This window comes from Corapipo altera, unplaced genomic scaffold (assembly GCF_003945725.1).
Source record: "Corapipo altera isolate COAL_440 unplaced genomic scaffold, ASM394572v1 52b, whole genome shotgun sequence".
Lineage (NCBI taxonomy): Eukaryota > Metazoa > Chordata > Aves > Passeriformes > Pipridae > Corapipo > Corapipo altera.
Genome location: NW_020884922.1, coordinates 2,924,267 through 2,946,016, shown reverse-complemented (window position 1 = coordinate 2,946,016; position 21,750 = coordinate 2,924,267). Strand labels below are relative to the sequence as shown.

Below are 21,750 nucleotides of genomic sequence, written 5' to 3'. Positions count from 1 at the left end.
CGGCGGCAGCGCCGCCCGGCCCGGCCGGGCCCGCGGCCTCCCGCACCGCCGGGCGCTGCGCTGCCTCCCGCTGGGGAGGGCCGGGCCGGGCCGCCTCGGGGGGACCCAGGGCACCCCCGCCCGCCCCGTCGATCTGCTGGCACTGACAGCCCTGGAAGGGCCGCCCCTGCGCCCTTGTCCCGCCCGAGCTCGGCAGGGCCGGAGCCTTCGGGCACCTCGCTGGCGGCGCCTGCGGGGGATGCGGACCGCCAGCCGGGATCGGGAGCAGGGAGCGCTGGCAGCACCTGCGGGGGATGCGGACCTGCCCCGGGAGGCCACGGGTTTCTCGGTAGAGGACGGGGCAGCGCCGGTCCTGCCGCCCCGGAGCGTCTGGGCTTGCAGAGCTGCGGCTGCCGGGAGCCGGGAAGGCAGAGCTCGCCCCCTCTGCCCTGAGCTGCCACGGCGGCGGGTGTGGATGTTGGTGAAGGATCTGGCTTCCCAGGCCCTGTGTACCAGGAGGGTCTGTCCCTGGGAGGTGTCTCAGCTCCGTTCTGGTGTCTGCCCAGTATAACCGTGCTAAGCTGGGCCGGGGTGTGCGAGGGTCAAGGGAAACCGTGTGGTCTTCTGAAACCCTTGTGTCTCATCAGTACTCGTTTCCAAAAACAGGTGTGCCGTGTTAAATACAAGCCTAAGAAGCCCCTTAATGTTTCCCCCTGAACAGTGACATGCTGTACCCACAGTGAAGAGGCACATGGCAGTCAGTCCTGTGCATGCCCTTGGATGTGTGGGACCAGCAGGTGTTGTGCTCCTCAGAGGCTGTACAGCGCAAGCCGTCTCTCCCAGGAATGCTGGTGGTCTTCCCAGTCTCCCTGCTAGCATGGCATGCACTGCCTACAGCTAGCTTGAATGCTTTGGGAGCTCATGGGATGCATGTGCAGCCTCTTACTGCGATGTGCGAGGGTTCATAGTCTGTGCCACATCACAGTGCTGGCTCTGACAGCACCATTAACTTTTTCCCTGGCTACAGCTGATACACAGCATGTAACTGTGATACTTGCACATGTAGCCCAACAGCTCTTGCTGTGGGGTGATGGTTGTATGTTTGTAAATATGTTAATTATTTCCTAGTTTGCTGATTCTGAAATTAATGGAAGAAATTTTGGTATCACTAAGCAGTCTTTGTTGCCCATTTGTTTTATTGTCATCAGCAGAAGAGTTTGTTTCTAGCAGTTGCAGAACAAGTGGGATATGATATATTGGAGTGTGTCCAGCAAAGAGCTGATGATTAGAAGACTGCAGCATCTGTCGTATGAAGAGAGGCTGTGAGTGCTTGGTCTGTTCAGCCTGGAGAAGAAAAGACTCCAGGGGCTCTCATGAGTGTGTAAATAGCTGACGGAGGGAATAAAGGAAACAGAGCCAGGTGCTTCTCAGTGGTGTCCTGTGATGGGACTAGGGGCACTGGTCACACGCTGAAACACAGGAGGTTCCATTTCCATGTAAGAAAAGAGTTGTTTACTCTGAAGGGGGAGATAGTGAAGCCTCATCTGGATGTGGTCCTGAGCAATCTGTGTGGCTGATCCTGCTAGAGAATGGGTTGGCCTGTGCCCACCAGCTTCAGCTCTTTTTTGTGTTTGAGTCACGTTGTCTGAACAGGGTGAAGCACATACATGTAATAAACTGGATGCCCTTTGTTGCTGTGGTAAGTGTTGACTGTTTTATGCACCATCATAGGATTAAGTAAAAGATCTGGGGTGCAGATTGAGGGCAGTGTTGACCTAGTGACTGTTACTTTCTCCTGCTCCTTATACCCCTGCCAGTGCCCTGTGGAGCCAGGAGGGCAGGGCTGGGAAACCATTGTGCTCCTTCAGCACGAGGTGGTGGCTGCTCAGAATTCCCAGCAGTGACCAGAACGTGCAATGCATCTGAAATCGAGTTAGAGAAGATCTTCTGTGAATTTTCAGCTGAGTTGTACCAAGACATGTTGGTACATGCCTGTGTTAATAAACAGGCTAGGTAACGAGTATTTCTCTGGTAAAACTTTTGCTAAGAGGAATGGAAACCAAAATGGAGAGAGATGGGACTGTCCTGTAACTAGCAGCTGCCTGCCTGCCAACTTGGAACCTGCCTGTGAACTCTTCTCCACCCTGAAAGGGGATAGTGGAGGTCAGACATAGGTTGAGTGGGAGCTTTCAGTCTGGTGTAGTTTCTGTGGCTGATCCATCCTTTTTCAAAATTAAAAGCCCAAAACAACTGAAACCATGTAATTAAAAAAAAATTTTTTATACAGTTTGTAAAACTACAGGCCAGTCAGGCTGATCTGAATCCCTGGAAAGGTGATGGAATCTTCAGGCCACCTCTAAGCACGTGGGAGACAGTTATCATGAGCAGTCAGCAGGAATTCACCAAATGGAAATCAAGCTTAACCAACCTGAATGCTTTCTATGATGGGACAAGTGGCTGTATAGACAAGCGGAGAGCATTGGAGTTTGTCTGCCTAGACTTCAGTGAGGCTTTTGACAGTGTCTCCCGTGATATCCTCATAGGCAAGCTAAGAAGTGTGAGCTGGAAGAGTGGATGGTGAGGTGCCATTGAGCACTGGTTGAATGGCAGAACTTGAAGGGTTGTGATCAGTGGCACAGGGTTGGAGGCCTATAATTAGTAATGTCTCCCAAGGGTTGATACTGGGCCCAGTATTGTTTGACTTATTCATCAATGACTTGCATGAAGGGGCAGTTGCCTCCCCAGGAAGTTCATTGACATCACATGACTGGGAGGAGTGGCTGACACCCCAGAGGGCTGTGCAGTCCTTCAGAAGGACCTTGATAGGCTGGAGAGATGGGCAAAGCAGAACCATCTGAAATTCAACAAAGGCAAGCGCTGGGTCCCGCACCTGGGGAGAAATAACCCCCTTCACCAGTACAGGCTGGGGCCACTGTGGAGGAGGATCTGGGGGTCCTGGTGGACCACTACTGTCTATGAGCCAGCAGTGGCTGGGCTAACAAGGAAGACTTTTGCAGCGTTTCCATTTTTAAGGATGATCATAGATGCAGAAGCAGATCAAGATGTTGGCTGCCTGGCAGGCCCTGAGAAGGTGTGTACTAAGACAAGGTGCCATCACCACTGAGCCCAAATTCTTCCAGTGGGTTACTGAAATCATATCTGTGTCCTGGGAAATACAAAAGGTCTTGCACTCTCATAGTCTTCAGCAGAGACTTGGCAAGATGATGCTGGGAAATTTGTCTCATGTAGTTGCATAATACTTACAATTTTACCACTTTATTATATTTTTAACCCAGAATGTGCTTCCTGATATGTTTTCTTTGGGAATCTGTGGTGCCTATGCCAGTTTTGCAATGTGTGTTTGGGTTTTATTTGTTTTTTTAAAATGTAAGTAGCTATGTAAATAAGAAAATGTAAGTAGAGTATTTTCCAAATCGAACTACAGGATTACTTTTTATTATGTGAGTTGTTACAAGCAGATGGGTAGGGAAAGGACTTTGGCACCTCCTAGGAGTGTAGTAACAATGGTATTCAAAACCTTTAGCTCCCCTTTCCTGCTGTGTTATGTGTAATATCTCCTATACTGCCTGTGGTTGGTTATCCTCTACGGCAGTGTCAGTGGGATCTTGGAACTGAGCCAGAAAGGCATCCTACTGGCTAAACTTCTGATCAGTGTTAGTCACCAGCCCTTCTGGAGAGGTTGCAGTATGCTGTCCTGACAGCTCTTCACAATTGTCTTCAGTAGGTGCTTGCTGATGTGCCTGGTAGAATGCTGCCTGGAATTGATCCTGGCAGTAGATGACCTCAGCTGGAGGTGAGGTGAAGGCCCTGCTCATAGAGTGCCCTCTGTGTGCTGCCTTTCACTGGCCTGCCTCCTAAATGTCAGCTGTCTCCACTTTGGCCAGGCTGGGAGCTCTCTGAGGAAGAGCTGTGCTCATGTGTTCTCTGGGAGCCCACAGAAGGATCAGGGTGGAGATGAGTGACTCCAGGCAGAGATTTTCCTGCTACCAGCTGTTGGAAAGAGAGTCACATAGCTGCATGTTGGCCCTTGAGAGAGAGCCCCCAGAGCAGCCTACAGTGGTGTGCAGGCTGCCCTCTGCACACTACAGGGTTGCATACATGAACCTCCATGTTGAGACTCGCTGTGACACAGGGCTGTCCTCTATCAGTTGGGATTAGTTTCTGTGATCTCATGGCATTTTTAAGCAAGTCCATCCAGGCCCCAATGGCTCAGTGTAAAGCAGATGTCTGTGGGGTACCCTGGGCGATGAGCCTGGTGGAGCTGTGCTGGCTGTGGGCTGCAGCTCTGAGCAGTGACCTCACACATGTGTGAGTACCACTGCAGCTGATGTTGTCTCCCAGGGCAGATTTCCTCCTCGTGTTGCAGAAAGGCTTTGTCTTTGGCACACAGGTGTCAGGCACTTCCTGGCACAGGCACAGCTGGGAGAGGGTGTTTGGTGTGAGCTGTGCTGGAAAGAGCCGGTGGACAGGCAGTGCTGCTGCCCCAGGAGTAGGAGCACAGATGGAGGGCGAGGGGGCAGGTACCCCAGGAACAGGGCAGGTGAGTGTCTGTGTGACACCTTTGGGATGTGGGGAAGAAGAGGAATAGGTCATGGTAACTTTAACCAGAACTGTGCTTTATTTTCAGAGCTCCCCACCGAGTGCTGCTGAAAATGGCTTGGACCTTGATGAGGAGCCTCTTCTCAGGAAGAATCACCGCCGCTTTGTCATCTTCCCCATCCAGTACCCAGACATATGGAAGATGTATAAGCAGGCTCAGGCCTCCTTTTGGACAGCAGAAGAGGTGAGTCCTGGGGCCAGTGGGTTGGCACAAGGCACTCAGACCAGTGGTGTCCTGGTGCTCCTTTCCCAGCTCTGCCACTGGCTTCTGTGTTGTAAGGATTGGAGTTAATGGCATAGAACAAGGGATGCCAGCACCAAAACAGAACTCCCTTCATGGACAGTGAAAAGCAAGCTGCTGATTTAGGTGTTTGGTTTAAGATGAGGTGGAGTTGTATCCTGGGTTGCTCCTCTGGTTACAGAGTGACCTTAAGCTGGATAGCTCTGAATTGTGGTCACATAGCTCCTACCCTGCTGTGATGTCTGAGCCTGCAACTAACTCCTTGCCCTGTAAGATGTTCTGGGCAATTTCAGGTGAATTCTGGTTTTTAATGTTAGGCACCTAATTTACAGAAAGATGGTGTTAATCAGAGACACTTGCTAAAAATGCTTCTAAGTGACTCCTGATTGCTCTGGTGAGATGCTTGCCCTGTGTTACAATGCCAGCTGTAAGTTCTTCCCTGAGGCTGCTGTTTAGCCATACCTGAGCAGTACTTGGTTTGCCATCCTTGCAGCAGTGGAGACTTCTGAACACTGCTTTGCTTTGGAGAGATTATCTGCAAGGGGAGCTGCTTGTTCCAACTCTAAGCTTATGCAGCCTTTGCTTGTTTGTGAGCAGTGATCTGCAACTGCAGAGAAGTGAAGTGAAAGGCTCTAAATAGACCAGAAAGTGTCCTGGGATGATGAGGAGCAGTGGTTCATAGAGGTGCTATTCCATTGCCTGCCTGGAAGGCTTGCTGCCCTGTTGCAGCAAATGTTGATTTAAAGCATTAAAGAAAAGGCATTTGAACTGCCTCATCAGCATTTCCCTTTTACTATGTTACTGATTCCTTCTTACACTGTCCTACCATCTGTGAGTGCATTTCCAAACGAACTGGAAAGTTAACTGTAAAACTGGTTTGTATGTGTTTCTAGACACACGTATAAGTGTACATGTTTATATTCACACGTGTGCACGTATATATATATAAGTTTTTAGGTCTCTGTATTTTTCACACCTGGCCCTACTTAACTGTTCTTGTGGTTCAGAAATCCCTCAAACAAACAAACAAACAAAAAAGGCCCATGGGAAGGAAGCTGTGGTTTTCTGCTATGTCTAGAGTTTGGTCTGGTAGACAAGAGCAGTTGCACAGCATTTGCTCCATGCCGTTCTTCAACAGGATGGAGGCTGAACACCTGCCAAAGGCAAAAGTCCCCTCAGACCATCTTTTGGCACAGTTGGGTATAGCTTGCTTGGAGTATCAGCATTTATTTCAAGTAAAGTTTAAATGCCTCAGAGTGAGCTCTGCTTATTGGTGCATGTTCATACTCATGACAAAAAGATAGTAATATTTTTCAAAATCTGATTTATTTATTTAATAGACACTGATTTTTATTCCATGTTACAAAAGTACAAGCTGTGAAACAAGCACATGATATTACTGTTGCAGAGAGAGACAGCAGTACTCCAGTGTGTCTGTTTTCTTTTACAGTCACATGTGTTTAAATTCTCTGCATGTAAAGATTTGAGAGCAAATGCCAAAACTCTGCCTCGGTCATTAGACTGGGCTGCTTCTGTTCTTACAGAATGACAAACTCAGAAGTCCAATAATGTTTTTCTTTTTTTTTTTCATTAGGTTGATTTGTCAAAGGACCTTCCTCACTGGAACAAGCTCAAAGCAGATGAAAAATACTTTATCTCTCATGTTCTGGCATTTTTTGCAGCCAGTGATGGAATTGTAAATGAAAATCTGGTGAGAAAGATTTACAGAGGGATTGAATGCTTTTTCATTTTATTGGCAAATTGACTTTTCATTTTAGCTTTCTCACATTAATGCATAGCTTTATTAAATGTGTACTTTTTTTCCTTTCCATATCACCTTTGCCAAGGGGAACAAGCAGCTTGTTCTTCTGGGAGCAGTATTTGATTTAAATTGGGTCAACTGGGGTCATCAGGACTCCAAATCACATTACTCTGGGTACTGTTTCTAAGTTCAGCCCCTGCTTGTCTGTGTTGATGCACATTTCTGAATGACTTAATAGAACCCCACATTTCTTCCTGTACTCATGTTAAATGGGAAGTAGCAAATACAGACCATGGCTGTGCCATGGTCTGTATGGCCCATTTTGGCAAAATCCATTTTGCTCTCACTGAATGGCATCCTAGGACCTTTCAGGGCTGCAGGTGAGTGCTGTTAGAAAGGTGGGGAAATCTTTCTGCTGCAGTCTGTTCTGGGCTGGAGAATATCTCACCACAGGTCAGCAGCGGTATCTGTCTGCAAATGCCCAGTTTAAATCTTGAATGTCTATAATGTGTAAAATATACATGCACATATTGCACAAACATGTCTTATGCCGTATTGTTTATTTTTTTAAAGACCAGCAAAAAGTCTGAGGCTTTGTTCAGTATGAAATGTTTAGCATTGCAATATTTTGCTGTTCTACTCCTGTATATCTATGCTCTCATGCTTCAGCTTTCTATCCAGTACATGTAAGAGATGTATTTACTTCTAGCTAGGTTGCTTTATTTTCCTCTGCACTACACCTCTGCTATTGACATACCTCTGAACAAAGTAGGACTGAATTGCTCTCATCTTGTCTTTGTGGCAGAGATCTTTTGTCTTTCCTTAAGCTCAGAGTAGTGTCACGCAGGACTGTTTTACTGTACTCATTGTCATGTTTCTGGTTTTGATAGGTGGCACGCTTTAGTCAGGAGGTGCAGATCCCAGAAGCTCGTTGTTTCTATGGCTTTCAGATTCTCATTGAGAATGTTCACTCAGAGATGTACAGCTTGCTCATAGACACCTACATCAAAGATCCCAAGAAAAGGTAAACCTCTGGATGTGTTACAGACCCATGGGAAATCTGTCACTTAGGCCAGTGGCACCGTTGTTGGGCAACAGCATCTGTCTCCTGTTTCATACTGACTTACTGGGGGAGTTGGGGAAGGTTCCTTAAAGTTTTCAAGGCCTGCATGCCTGACCCCCAAAATATAGAGGAGAATTACTGACCAAAAGACTTATGTGAGAGTGTCACAAGGTTAGTTAATATTTGTATAAATCTTTGCAAGAATTGCGGACTCTGTGAAATGTTGTTAAAGGTTAGACAAACTCCTAATGGTTATTATGCTCCTGTGGTTCTTGCTCTCATATCAGCAAAGGATTAGCCTGAGGAAATTGAATGCTCATGATCCAACTGGTGTTTCTAATATACCGTGATCAATGTGTTGCATCCTTGTGACATTTTTGTTGTCGGTGCTTTTTCATACAACTTGAACTGCTTATTTTTGAAGGATTGGGTTCTTTGGAGAGCCCGATCACCTTTGTTGTCTGAAGAACCTGCTAGTTGAAACAGTAATACATTTGAAAAGTAGCACTTTCCCTCAGAGACTCCACCATGGTGATGGTCAGCCAGAGCTTGGTTTTCCATGGTGGCATCCTGTGTGGTGACAGTGGGAGAACTGTAAAGTTTCCCTTCATCGTGGGAACAGAGTCTCTGTGTGTGAGAATCCAGTTCCTTTTGTTAAGTTGGGCAAGATGAGGTTTTGCTCAGTGGGTAGGCTTGAAGTGACTGGCTTCAAGTCTGAGAGGCAGTGTGGTATGGTGGGTGAGCACTCCTGGGATGGGTTTGAGTTCCCTTCCCATCTCTGCATCTCACCTCCTCTGAGCCCTTGGGTTTGTTGCTTTCTGCACATTTGCTTCTCTCTGCCCTTGCTGTCAGAGATCATGTCGTGATTTAACCTGTCAGGCAGCTAAACGCCACACAGCTAATCACCACACTTCCTGCCCTTACCCAGTGGTATGGGGAGAGAATTGAGGGAAAAGCTAAAATTCATGGTTTGAGATAAAGGCAGTTCAATAGGACGGAAAAGTAAAATAATAATAACGTACAAAACAAGTGATGCACGATGCAATTGTTCATCACCTGCCAACTGATACCCAGCCAGTTCCCAAACAGCAGCTCCCAGCCAGCTTTCCTCTTAGTTCATGTTCTGAGCTTGACATCGTATGGTATGGAATATCCCTCTGGCCAGTTGGGGTCAGCTGTCCTGGCTGTGTCCCTGCCCAGCTTCTTATGCTCCCCAGCCTACTTGCTGGTGGGGTGGTGTTGGAAGCTGTAAAGTCCTTGGCTTAGTGTAAACACTGCTTAGCAACAACTAAAACATCAGTGTGTTACCAACATTATTCTCATCCTAAGTCCAAAACAGAGCACTGTACCAGCAACTAGGAAGAAAATTAACTCTATCCTAGCCAAATACAGGACAGATCATCACTCCTTTGGGGTGGGAATAATCTCTTAACTTGGGTTAGTTCAGAGCCTTGCATAATGGGATCCTCTGTCTGGTTAAGCCAGAAGGGACAACCAGGGCAGATTTGCATAAATCACTGTTTTGATGTTTTGCCTCTATTTTCTTCTGTAGGGATTTCTTATTTAATGCTATTGAAACAATGCCCTGTATCAAGAAGAAAGCAGACTGGGCTCTGAAGTGGATTGAAGACCGAGAATCCACTTTTGGTGTGTAGCTTCTTAAAAACTTTTTTCCATTGAGTATTGCAAACTAATCCTCTGTGAGTAAGCTGCACCCTTGGAACATGAAATGAAGTTCTCCACAGATGTAGTGGTTTCTGGGTCTCTGGTTTAACTAAAGAACTAGAAGGAACTTCTAGTGAGCATGTATGTTTTTATCTTCAGCTAATGAAATATAGTAGTGGCAGTACCCCCTGAAATTGTGTTATGAAAAATGCTTATGGAATTCTCTTTTTTTTTTCTTTATACTGAACAACCCTGGTTTCTTCAGTTTTTCCTTGTAGACCTTATTTTTTAGTTTTGATTATTTCTTCCACTTGGCTCTTATTTTGTACTTCAGTATTCAGAACTGGGCAGCTGAAGTCCAGGCATTTTCTGTGTTCTGTGTTCATTCCACATAGACAAATCCATGGGTTTCTTTTGTAACTGAGGCTGGACAAAAAGACTGAAGAACCATCTGTTGCTGGTGTTTCTGGTTTTCTATTGGAACCAGGTTTCTAATTTTTGTATCTCATTTCAGAGCTGTGACATTGTCTCAGCTTCCATCAGCACGATGCAGGGCATCCTTTCCAGTGTTCTGCATTCAGCATACAAGGTTGACTCTGAAGGGTGGGCTGTATCTGAAATGCATAATGGGTGGACTGGTGAATTTTTTAAACCAAACATCCTCTGTATTTCAAGAAAGTATAGGAGATGGAGAGATCCAGCCTGACAAGCAAAACAAATAATATCATTCTTTTGCAGCATCCATTGTTCACACTGTTGTTTGAGTGGGGTTCTTTTTTGTTGCTGTACATTGTCTTGTCCTGGAGTGTCCCAATCCTTCCCCAGTCTGGCTTTGCTTGCTGTGTGTGGAGCCCCTTCATCATCTCCTTCATTTGGCTCCCAGCAGTGTGGGGTGTGTCAGGAATCAGAACACTCCCTAACTCAAAAAACTACACTCCTCCCACTCCCTGCCCCCAAACTTCATGCATTCTATCCACATTCATACGCAGTCTCGTGCGTCATTGAACTGTATTGTATGAGCAGCCTTTCTCCACTTCTCTATAGGAGTAAACTGGGAGATTTTTAGTGTTGCCAGAAAAATTCTTTCCTTAATAACTTCGGTGATATTTTTAAGTTTGTGTTGCTCTCCATGCTTTTTTCCTAACTTTCTTCAGATGAGCCAGTAGTTGGCATATGTATCTCATAAAGTGGGACGTCTGGCTATTTTGCAGTTATTTTCTTTTTTAAACAAAATTCTGTGCGGTTCTCACTGGGAAAAGGCACCAGCACTTAGTGCAAAAGCCCTTCATGTTAAAATATACCCAAGGATCTTGTGAAGTTTTTTAAAGCAGTGTGTCTTTAAGCAATCAGATGGTCTTGTAGTCTGAAGAAACACACACCTGTAGAGAACAGGGAGAACTGGAACCAATAATGATATGCTTTCCTTGGATGAAAGGTGGGATAACATAAATAGTTATTTGTGTCTTGATGAATTATGTTCTGTCTTCCACTCTTGTAAGAATATGGTTTTATCTAGATTCTCAACAAGCAGAAGGTGTAAGGTTTTTTGTTTAATTTAGAGGCGATTGGGTCTTGTTTCAGTTTGTCTGTCAGTTACACAGCCGTTTTCCTGCCTTTTAGGAGAAAGAGATAATGGAGTACTAATGTCTTGGCCACAGTTATGTTCTTTCGCTTCTGACCCGCAGCAGTTTCAGTGGGTGCCCTCGTTCTTCAGTTCTGCTGGGGTTGCCTGTGGTTGAGTGCTGTTGGGTTTGTAGACCCTGTATGCCTCGGGATCTGCTGAAGGATGTGCTCAAAAACAGCACCTAGTGCTGCAAAGGGGATTGTTCCTCTCTGGTATTAGTCTGTCTGATGGTGTATGTTGCTGATGAGCAATACAGTAATTTGTGTCTAACAAAAACCGTGTTATGTTAAACAGGTGAGAGAGTGGTTGCCTTTGCTGCAGTGGAAGGCATCTTCTTTTCGGGTTCCTTTGCTGCTATATTTTGGCTGAAGAAGAGGGGCCTGATGCCTGGACTGACTTTCTCCAATGAACTTATTAGCAGAGATGAGGTAATGTGGTATGTCCTACATACTGTTTGGGAAAAGTGAGTTTCCAGGGGAAGGGCAGGATTATATTCATGAAGAATGCATAGTGTTGACAGAGAAAGGGGAAAGAAGCAGACTTCTGGCTATGATTATAGAATCATAAAATCATTTAGGTTGAAAAAAACCTCTAAGATTGCTGAGTCCAACTGTAAACACTGCCAAGTTCACCTCTAAACCATGTCCCTAAGTGCCACATCCACATGTCTTTTAAATACGTCCAGGGATGGTGACTCAACCACTTTTCTGGACAGCCTGTTCCAATTCTTGACAGCAATTTCCATGAAGAAGTTTTTCTGAATATGTGATCTAACACCCTGTCTGATGGAACTTGGGGCCATTTCCTCTTGTTCTGTTGCTTGTTACCTGGGAGAAGAGGCTGACCCCCACCTGGCTACAACCTCCTTTCAGGTAGTTGTAGAGAGCGATAAGGTCACACCTGAGCCTCCTTTTCTCCAGGCTGAACACCCCCAGCTCCCTCAGCCACTCCTCATCAGACTTTTGCTCCAGACCCTTCACCAGATTTGTTGCCTTTCCCTGGACATGCTCCAGCACCTCAATGTCCTCCTTGTAGTGAGAGGCCCAAAACTGAGCACAGGATTCAATGTACAGCCTCACCAGTGCTGAGTACAGGGGGACAGTCACTGCCTGGTCCTGCTGGCCACACTGTTTCTGACACAGGCCAGGATGCCATTGGCCTTCTTGGTAAGCTGGCCACTCTGCTGCTTCCTGTTCAGCCACTCTGAACCAGCACCCCAGGTCCTTTTCCACCAGGCCGCTTTCCAGCCACTCTTCCCCAAGTCTGTAGCATTACATGGGCTTGTTGTGACCCAGGTGCAGGTCCCAGCACTTAACCTTATTGATCCTCATACAGTTGTTCTCAGTCCATTGATTCAGCCTGTCCATATCCCTCTGCCTTCCTACCCTCCAGCAGATCAATACTCCCACCAAACTTGGTGTCTTCTGCAAACTGACTGAGGGTGCACTTGATCCCCTTTACCAGATTATGGATAAAGATGTTAAACAGGACTGGCCATTGGGGCCAGTAACATATATATAGCATATATAACATAACATAACTGACCCCTGGGGAATACCACCTGTTACTGACCACCAACTGGGTTTAACTCCATTCACCACCACTTGTTTGGCCTGGCCATCCATCACTCCCTTCCCCCACTGTTAGGATCGGGGAGAGAATCAGAAGGGTAAAAGCTGGAAAACTTGTGGGTTGAGATGAAGAGAGTTTAACAGGGAAAGCAAAAGCTGTGCACACAAGAAAAGCAAAACAAGGAATTAATTCCCTTTTTCCCATGGGCAGGCAGATATTCAGGAATCTCCAGGAGAGCAGGGCCCCCTCACGTGTAATGGTTACACGTTGGAGGACTAATGCCGTCACTCCAAATGTCCCCCTGCCCCCTCTCTTCCTTTTTCCACCCACTTTGTATACTGAGTATGATGTCACATGGTATGGAATATCCCTTTGGTCAGTTTGGGTCACCTGTCCCAGCTGTGTCTCCTTCCAACCTCCCATGCATTCCCAACGTCCTTACTGATGTGGCAGTACAGAAAGCAGAAAAGGCCTTGGCTCTGTAAGCACTGCTCAGCAATAACAAAAGCATCTCTGTATTATCTTAGAGATACATACCAGCCACTGTGAATAAAAATGAACTCTATCACAGCCAAACCCAGCACCCTAATGCATATAGTATTATCAAAAAGGTGAACTTCTTAGATTGAAGGGGATGTTTGTTTTCCTCTACTATGAAGGGAGGCAAAGGCCTGGCTGCTCAAGGACTGGGGTGGAATTGCATGGTCCCCAACTGTAGTGGGTGCTGGCTGAAGCAAGAACCTGGCTAGTGTGTGTCTCTGAGCCTTCAGACAAGTTCAAATGGTCTCCTTGTACCACTCCCCACTTGCTCCTAGTTGTGGGTTCTGACACTTGCACACAACCACCTGCCTCTGTCACTAGGCCAGCTGTGGCAGGTCGCTGCAGAAGCAGCAGATACTGACCCTCTCCATGTTCTTGTGTTGCTGCACAGCAATAGAATCTCCTGGGAAGGGGCAGCTATAGATCTGCCTTAGAGGGGAGTGCTTCTTAGCTTAAGATGTGAGGGGTCTGAGGGGCTGCATGTGAGCACACCAAACATGGCAAGCTGTGTGCTGACAAGTGCCCCTTTCTTTCTCTGCTTCCTTCCAGTTGGCAGCTGTTGCTTGTGGTTGAGGCTTGCGCACCACACTACTTACATTACTGTCAGCACTGAAAAAGTGGAAAGACCGGTTTTGTATGCAGTATAAACATGCTAGTGGTTGTAACTTACAAGAGTTGGTCTAAAAGAGTAAAGAGCTTTATCGTAATGGAAGTAATTTTCCTGGGTTAGATAAACTGATTTGAAAGGAGACATCTTACAGTATGTCTTTAAAAGACACTTGAAGAAAGTGATATGATCAGTAAGTAAAACCAAACAGTTCTCCAGCCTTGACCTTCCTTGAGTCATTATGAACTGATCCATTTGAGTGAGGAAGGACTTGTTTGTTAGAAGGATCACTTGCAGATGAACGAGTGTGACTGTGCTTCTCTGGAGAGTTGAGCACCAAAAGACTGAATTTTTCTTGGGCTCTGCTGGCATAATTCCAACTGCAGTGCTGTTATGAAGGGCAAGGCTTGGTGCACACAGCACCTGTGCCGAAAACCAGGAAATGCTGTTACAAAAGCAATGGCAGTAAAAAGAATCCACAGTGGAAAGCTGCACAAACTGTTTTTTGATGCACCTGAACAGATAAATGATTAACACTCAGTATGTTTTTTGAGCTGGAGGCTCTGTTCCCAGGCTGTTCTTGAGCTGGTGCATCTCTGATTCTGAAAGGTGCAAAGCTGGTGGGAGCACCAGTCAGCAGAGCACACCGGTTCATTGGAGAAGGCAGGCATATCCTGCATCCTGCTAGTGATGTTGCCCTGGACATGACAGCAGCAGGCAGCTAATGCTGTCCCTAGAGGCATGATATTTCCCAAATTGTGGTATTTCAGGACTGTTTCATGACCTGAATCACAAGGGTTTTATAGCCTTTCCAAAAAAATTTTCACTTCTTGTTTTTGTTTTGACCCTTGTTAATGGTAGTACTGGATTGTCTTGTAGCCCATAGTCTGCCAAATCCTTCTGACTGGTTTTCACTCTGGGTGTGCCGTCATGGTGCTTATTGGCTGTAATGACCACGTTGCTCTTGAGAGGAAAGACAGTAACACAGTGCTCCTTTAGTCTGGCAGTGGTGGATATGGCTGAAGCCAGAGGCTCAAGCTGTAGCCATGCAAGTTAAATAGCAACCGAGGCACTTCTTGGAGTAGCTGTCTGGTATTGTGAGAGATTGCTTATCTCCTAATGTTATCTTATCTTGGCTGGAGGCTTTTCTTGAAATCCTGGAAAAGAGCACAGTTTACGAGGCTCTGTGCAGAATAACTGAGTGAAACGTGAAGATGGGATTAGTTGGGGCAGAGATGATTTGTTAGTCTTGGATTTGGTGACTTTAATCTGAATTTTTCTTTCTTAAAATACTGTTAGGAGAATCAAGGGAAGAAATGCTACTGAAAGAACTTAAACCAAGTATTTTGAAGCGAAGAGTAGGTAAACAGTCTATTTTAACTTGCAGGTAGTTGTGCAGGTCTTGATGTAGGAGTCTTTCTGCAAAATCATCTCTTATAGGAGGCAGAGACCTAGGAAGGCTCTGTGTAGGATCCCTCACAATAGAGCAACCCTCAACAAAATTTAACCTGAGAAACATGTATGCTGAGCATTATTTTGGCGTAGGTGGCATGTATTGGATTTTAGATGTTATTGAATTGTAAACTGAAAATATGCACTACATGTGATAACAACAAGACTGTCAAAGAAGCAGGAGGCTAGGAAGCTTCAATCCAAATGAGGCTGCCTCAGGGTAAGAGCAAACTATGAGAAGGAGGGTAAAACTGACTTATTTTTTTCATTGTTCTCTTATTTCAGGGTCTACATTGTGATTTTGCTTGTCTAATGTTCCATTATTTAGTGAACAGACCGTCAGAAGAGCGAGTCCGTGAGATCATTGTTAATGCTGTTGAAATTGAGCAGGTAAGTCTGACTGTGACAGCATTATGGGCAGTGCAGGACCAATCTGATGTGTGAAAATAAATAAATTACTCTTCCAACTTTGGGGATTTCATATTTAATACTTGGCTTAGGCCTGAGTCCCTGATGCATCATACTATACTTTCCGTCTTCCTTAATGGTAACAGTAAGAGCCAGAGACTTTCTGTACACGAGACTTTCTGAATGTGAGCCAGCAGTGTACCCAGCTGGCCAAGAATGCCAGTGGCATCCTGTCTTGTATCAGGAATACTGTGGTCAGCAGGACCAGGGCAGTTATTGTCCTCCTGTTCTTGGTACTGGTGAGACCACACTTTAAGACCTGTGTCCAGTTCTGGGTCCCTCACTTCAGGAAGGACATTGTGGTGCTGGAGTGGGCCCAGGGAAGGGCAACAAAACTGGTGAAGGGTCTGGAGCACAAGTCCTCTGAGGAGCGGCTGAGGGAGCTGGGGGTGTTTAACCTGGAGAAGAGCAGGCTCAGGGGAGACCTCATCACTGTTACAACTGCCTGAAAGGAGGTTGTAGCCTGGTGGGGGTCAGTCTGTTCTCACAGGTGACCAGCAACAGGACAAGAGGACATGGTCTTAAGCTGTGCCAGGGGACGTTTAGGTTGGACAGGAGAAGAATTTCATCGCAGAAAGGGTGATAAGACCTTGGAATGGGCTGCTCAGGGAGATGGTGGAGTCACTCTCCCAAGAGGTGTTTAAGGAAAGACTGGACAGGGCACTCAGTGCCATAGTCTATTTGACAGGGTGGTGTTTGGTCATAGGTTGGGCTTGATGATCTCAGAGGTCTTTTCCAACCAAATTGATTCTGTGATTCTGTCATTCAGTTGTCAAGCAACTGGGAGAAGCTGAAGCTGGTAGCTGGTTTCTTCCCTAATGACAGTAGGGAAGAAAGGGTGTCTTATTTGATATTGAATAGAATAGTTCCAGTTGGAAGGAACCTACAATTATGTAGTCCAACTGCAACTGTCTCTTAGAGAAGAGTTTGCTTGTCTTGGGCCTTTCAGCATCTTTGTTTCTTCTGCTTGTCCTCGGGAAAAGGCAGGGTCTGTTCTGGCCATATGTACCGTGCTGGGTTTTAACTCCCTCTGTTCTTTCATGTGAAGTGCTACCCATCCACAGGTACAAGTTTCTGCACTGCTGAGTATGTGGTAGGATTTTAGTTTGGTCTTTCTTTTCTGTTGTCATCTAACTACTGTGATGATGACAAATTCCCCAGCTTTGTCTCAACAACACTGACACGTGCCTAAACATACACATGACTGGGTTCAGCTCAGGTGTATACCTGTACTTCTCTGATCTCTCATTCTGTAATGTCTGGAAGCCAAGGAAAACTGGTGATTTCTTCATCTATTCCTGGTCCCACTGCTATGGTCTGTAGGTGTTATTGAAGTTGGAGCTTAAGCTTATACTGAAGCTTAAGCTGGGGGGAGTGGGGAAAAGCAGATGAGAGGGCAGTAATAAAAATCCTTGTGCCTTTTCCAGAACAACATGCTAAAAATAAAGGAGGATACAAACAACTACTGAAAACAGAAGACACTTGTTGAATTTAGTGATGCAAGACAACTGCCTGGGGAGCCTGGGACATCATAAATTGTGTTACTGTGAAGCACAGCTGTCTTTTCTCCTTTCTCTTCTTAAATTTCATTTATCTAAATGTCACCTGTATTTTAATTTCTAGGAGTTTCTGACAGAGGCATTACCTGTAGGTCTGATTGGAATGAATTGCACCTTGATGAAGCAATATATTGAATTTGTTGCAGACCGCTTACTAATGGAGCTCGGATTCTCAAAGGTAAGAGATTCAATTGCCCTGAATGCTGGCCTGCCAGTGCAGCCCAGGAAAGCTGTCACCACAAAGCACTCTCTTATCATGCCTAGGAGCAGGTCATATTTAGCACATGGACTTTCTGTGGGTGACAGCTGAAACCACGGTATTAATATATCTGCTTCACTGTTTAAAAGAATAAGAACAGTTTAGGCCATTGTTTCTCTTCAGCTGCTTGGCAGGTTTGTAATGGAAAGTGTAAGCTGTGCTCAAGTGCTGCAGTCCTCAAAGAATAACAGGCAACTTGTACGGGTGAACTTCACCACAGACCAAACCCCTGGGAGTGGCAGTACTGAATTTCCTTAGATAGGTGTCCATAGATCCGACAGCATATTGCAGCAGGGATGGTCTAGTTTGAAGGGATTTGACTGTTTTATTTGTTGTTTTTTTGTTTTTATTTTTAAAGCATTATTTCCTTATCAGAATCAGCACTGTAGTAGTTTTTTCCTTCCCCAGGTCTTTCATGCAGAAAATCCTTTTGATTTCATGGAGAATATTTCTCTGGAAGGAAAAACAAATTTCTTTGAGAAGCGCGTTTCGGAATATCAACGTTTTGCTGTTATGGCAGAAACAATGGACAATGTCTTCACTCTGGATGCAGATTTTTGACAAATGAATGGTGACTGCTTCCTGTTCCTCGTCTCCCTTTCTACTGTGAAGTTGACTTAATTTCATCTCCTGGAATCAGAGTCTACTGGGATTCTTTTTTCTGGGTTTTCATGTTGTTTGTCAGAGGAGTAAATATATTTCTTTCTGTGTCATTTGAAAAAAAAAAAAGGGGGGATCCTTTTTAAAAAATTTATATGGCTTTGTAAAAAGATGGCCTTTTTAAGATTCCCCTGACTCATCTGCTGTCATTACTGTCTTTAAAAATTATCTGGATACTACTACTTTTTTAAGACTTCGGTAGTGTTTTAAGAAAGCAAACTGCATAGTTACCTCATGTTATGGTATTTTAATCTGAAAACCAGATGAGGTATCACTCTGTATAAATGTTGCAATAAATTATTTTCATGTTTATAGATTTGGTCTTGTGTAAAAGCTCTTCCCTTTCATCCTGCTGCAGATAAAGTAATAATTGAATGGGGGAAGACATTATTCAGGTTGGAACTATAAGCCCAGGAATAAAGTTTGATCTCCTCTCTAACCTGGGTTTTGTCTGGAAAAAGTTTTACTCTGGTTGAAAAGGTGATGGCTCTTGGTAGGTGTTTAATTCAAATACATGCAAATTTTGTCTTACAGCTGTTACTGAGCAAGTCAGTGGACTTTGAATGATCCTTGAAAAGGCATACCTATTAACAGAGGAGAAAAACCACATCCTGTAGTTCTTTGGCTTGTGCAGTCTGTTTTTCCCTGCTTCACTGATTAAGTGCCTTATTAAGCAGTCTGTAGTTGCGCTGAGTTGTAATCGGCATCTGACACTGGAACAGCCACCTCTGGGTGTTGTCCATCTTCCTCTGACATGCTGGTGGAACCTTGGTTTCACTTGTGCATTGATGGGGTGAGAAGACATATCCTTCCAAGGGATTTTCCCTTGAGGTGCTACAAACACACTGCTTGGGCTGTAAGGAAGCACCAATAATGTATGAAGGTAAACCAATTTGTGGGTTTAATGTGAACCATTGGAACCGCTGTCATGGAAGAAGAAGAAGGTATTAAACCTTTCAAAAACAAACCTTGAAGTAGTATGGATTAGCAGTATTTTACGAAGGACTGTTGTTTGGTTTTTGGTGTGTTCCAGTGTGTGCCTGAAAGCTGTTTGTAATTTTTTGACATCACATGCAGAGAATGGAGCAACTGAAGAATGGCTCACGTGCTGCGGTGATACTTGGGGTGGAAGGAATACTATTCAGTTGTAGATGGTTTATCTGCGAATAGACACGCTCATTTCTTTTCAAAGGTGAAGTGAGTGTGTACACAAGCTAGACAAAGGATTCTGCTTTATTAAACCCAAGAGTTTTTCATAATGTTCAGCATTTTGTGCGAGAGCTTTTATAAGTCTTATCATTGCAAACATCTATTGCTGCTTTTGATAGGCCTGGCATGAGGTGAGCTGACAGCTCAGGGTTATCGGTGATGGGATGGTCTGTTATTTCCCTGTCAGCCCACATCAGCCATAGCCCTGGGTACCTGAGTTTCATAAACAGGTTCACTGCCTTAGCATAGTTCTTAGTGAACAATTGTCCCTGCTATAAAAATAAGCAGTAAAACTGACTCCGTTTGGTCTCTGTAAAAGATCAGGAGGATATACTGATCGTGGAAATGGGACAGCTTTTTTTTTCCTAGAGAGGAGCCTGCATCATTTGACATAAGCTACTTGGAGGAGAGTGGAGGGCAGCCTGGAGAATACAGAGAAAAGATGGAACCAGTGTCCCTAACTAATGTCCTGCAGCTGCAAGAGAACTGTGGACTCAGAGAGGAAAGTCAAGCGCCTTTTGGAAATACTGTGTGGATAGGGAGAAAGAGGAAAATATTGTAAATGGGTCTGTTGTTGAGTAATGGAACCTGTTATGTCACTGAACGTACTAAAAAGCATTTGTTTTGAGTGTTGTTAATTAAGATGAGAGTATAGAGAGTATTCAAATATGAAACTGCAATGTCCTCAGGTTCTGTAAATGTATATGAGATACCAAAGTCTGGTACAACAGCTCCCACTCAAATTGTGTGTAAAATATGTGTATAGTTTCAATAAAATGTGAACGTGGAGACAACTGTGCCTTTATTTACAAGTTTCACGCTTCCTTGTGAAATCCAAAAATAGAATTGGGCTGCGACAGTCGGTATTCACACCTTTTGGGTTGTGGGAGAAAGTTATGAGTGCTCCATACATTGTCTTGTGGTTTGAGAGCTCTTGACTTGCTATTTCTTGTTTCTGGGAATGGAGTTTGCAGTCCAGAGAGAAAACAGATGTTTTGAGTTGGGTTTTGTTTGTTTGGTTGGTTGGTTTTTTGTTTTGTTTTGTTTTGTTTTTTTCTGAAATTTTTTGTCTCAAGGAGAAATCTCGGAGTCCCTAAGATTCAAAGAAGAAAGATTGCTAAAATATATTTTGAGTGGGTGGCCCCTGATATATCAAGGGCATCATGCCCTCGGGGCAGACACCCTTACTGCCTGGGCACAGCATTGCAGGGTTCAGCCCCCTGTGCTGGGGCTGGCTAGGCACCTGCCTGCAACCCAGCACTGGGCAGCTGGGGCTGAGCTGTCAGAGCTTCACACCTGCGGGTATCGGTGTCATCAAGGCTGTCAGGTCAAAAGTCTTGCTCCTGCTGCCCCTTTGTGCCTCCTTGAGAGGCCCGAAGGGCACAGGATCCCTTCCTCTCCCACTAATGGGAGAGGATCTGGAGAGCTGGGTCTTGGGCAGAAACCTAATGTGCCTGTGAGAGCTCTGGTGGACAAGGTGGGTCTGGCTCAGCTGTGGCCATCGCAGTCAAAAAAGCCTGATGGGGGTGTGTGAGAGAAGTTGTGACTCGTCGCTTCAGTATATGTGGTCTGTGTGCTCTGGGTTGGAGTCAGAGTGGTGTGTGACTTCCATTATAGTCAGTGGGACAAAGAAGGTGCTTCTGGAGGGGTTGTCTCATGGTGAAGAACATACCTGCAATGGTCAGATAAGCAGAAACCTGTCTGGGGGCGACAATAGGAGCCGAGGCTCATGGGTACAGTCACACCTTTTAAATTCCAAAATGGCCTCTTGTAGCTCCCACTGTTCCCATTCAAGCAGACACGTGCCTCCCAGCAAACCCCGTGACTTGATTGTCAGTAGCCACAAGCCGACAGTGTGCTCCCAGCCCTGCACTCTGGCCACGAAAGCACTGCGGAGTGCGGTAGGTCAGTGACTACTCCCAGCCCTTGCTGGAAAAGGAAAGAAAGTGGGTGAAAGCAGGGCAATTAGCAACCTCTTTCTTAGTATTTCTGGATTGGTAAAGATTTTAGCAGCAGATGAGGATACTGTGTGCGTGGCAGCACCCTTGGATCTGTGGTCAGCCCCTGACCGGTTGACATTGTGCTAACCCACTTCTGCCACATTTCTCATCCTTGTATTTGAATGATGAAAGCTTTGAAAGGGGAAGTGTGGCCTCCCTGCCAGTCACCCCCCCCAGCCTGCTGGAGGAGCATCTTCCTTCTAAGCCTTTCCTAGGGGATGATCCGGACTGTTTTTTCCTCCTGGTGGAGCCCTTGAGTCAGCAAATATTAATGTTTCTGTTGCTATATTAGGTAAAGCTCCTTCTGGGAGTCAGTCTCCGGAGATGCTGATGTGTTAATATTATGTGTGCCGAGTATGTGTTTACCAGGAGGATGCTTGTGTGCCTGGGGACCACTGTCCACACTGCACTGAGCAGAAATACACATGTGCAGGTACAAACCATGATACGGGTGTGCATGTCTGGCACAC

The 21,750-nt window shown here is 45.5% G+C and overlaps 1 protein-coding gene across 2 annotated transcripts in view; it reads left to right on the top strand.

Moving 5' to 3' along the window:
• RRM2B (ribonucleotide reductase regulatory TP53 inducible subunit M2B) overlaps window positions 1–20,085 on the top strand; it is a 20,669-nt gene extending 584 nt beyond the window's left edge. Inside the window, exons 1-9 of one of the 2 annotated variants that reach the window (XM_027657037.1) lie at window positions 4,410–4,540; window positions 4,628–4,783; window positions 6,435–6,551; window positions 7,493–7,626; window positions 9,218–9,312; window positions 11,249–11,382; window positions 15,411–15,515; window positions 17,217–17,330; window positions 17,820–20,085. In XM_027657037.1, the coding sequence (XP_027512838.1) occupies window positions 4,502–4,540; window positions 4,628–4,783; window positions 6,435–6,551; window positions 7,493–7,626; window positions 9,218–9,312; window positions 11,249–11,382; window positions 15,411–15,515; window positions 17,217–17,330; window positions 17,820–17,972 (1,047 nt within the window). In that variant the 5' untranslated portion in view covers window positions 4,410–4,501 and the 3' untranslated portion in view covers window positions 17,973–20,085. Of the gene's footprint in view, window positions 1–4,409; window positions 4,541–4,627; window positions 4,784–6,434; window positions 6,552–7,492; window positions 7,627–9,217; window positions 9,313–11,248; window positions 11,383–15,410; window positions 15,516–17,216; window positions 17,331–17,819 lie in introns of those variants that run through there. The other variant, XM_027657040.1, reaches the window with a different exon arrangement.
• The last annotated feature ends 1,665 nt before the right edge of the window (window positions 20,086–21,750 follow it).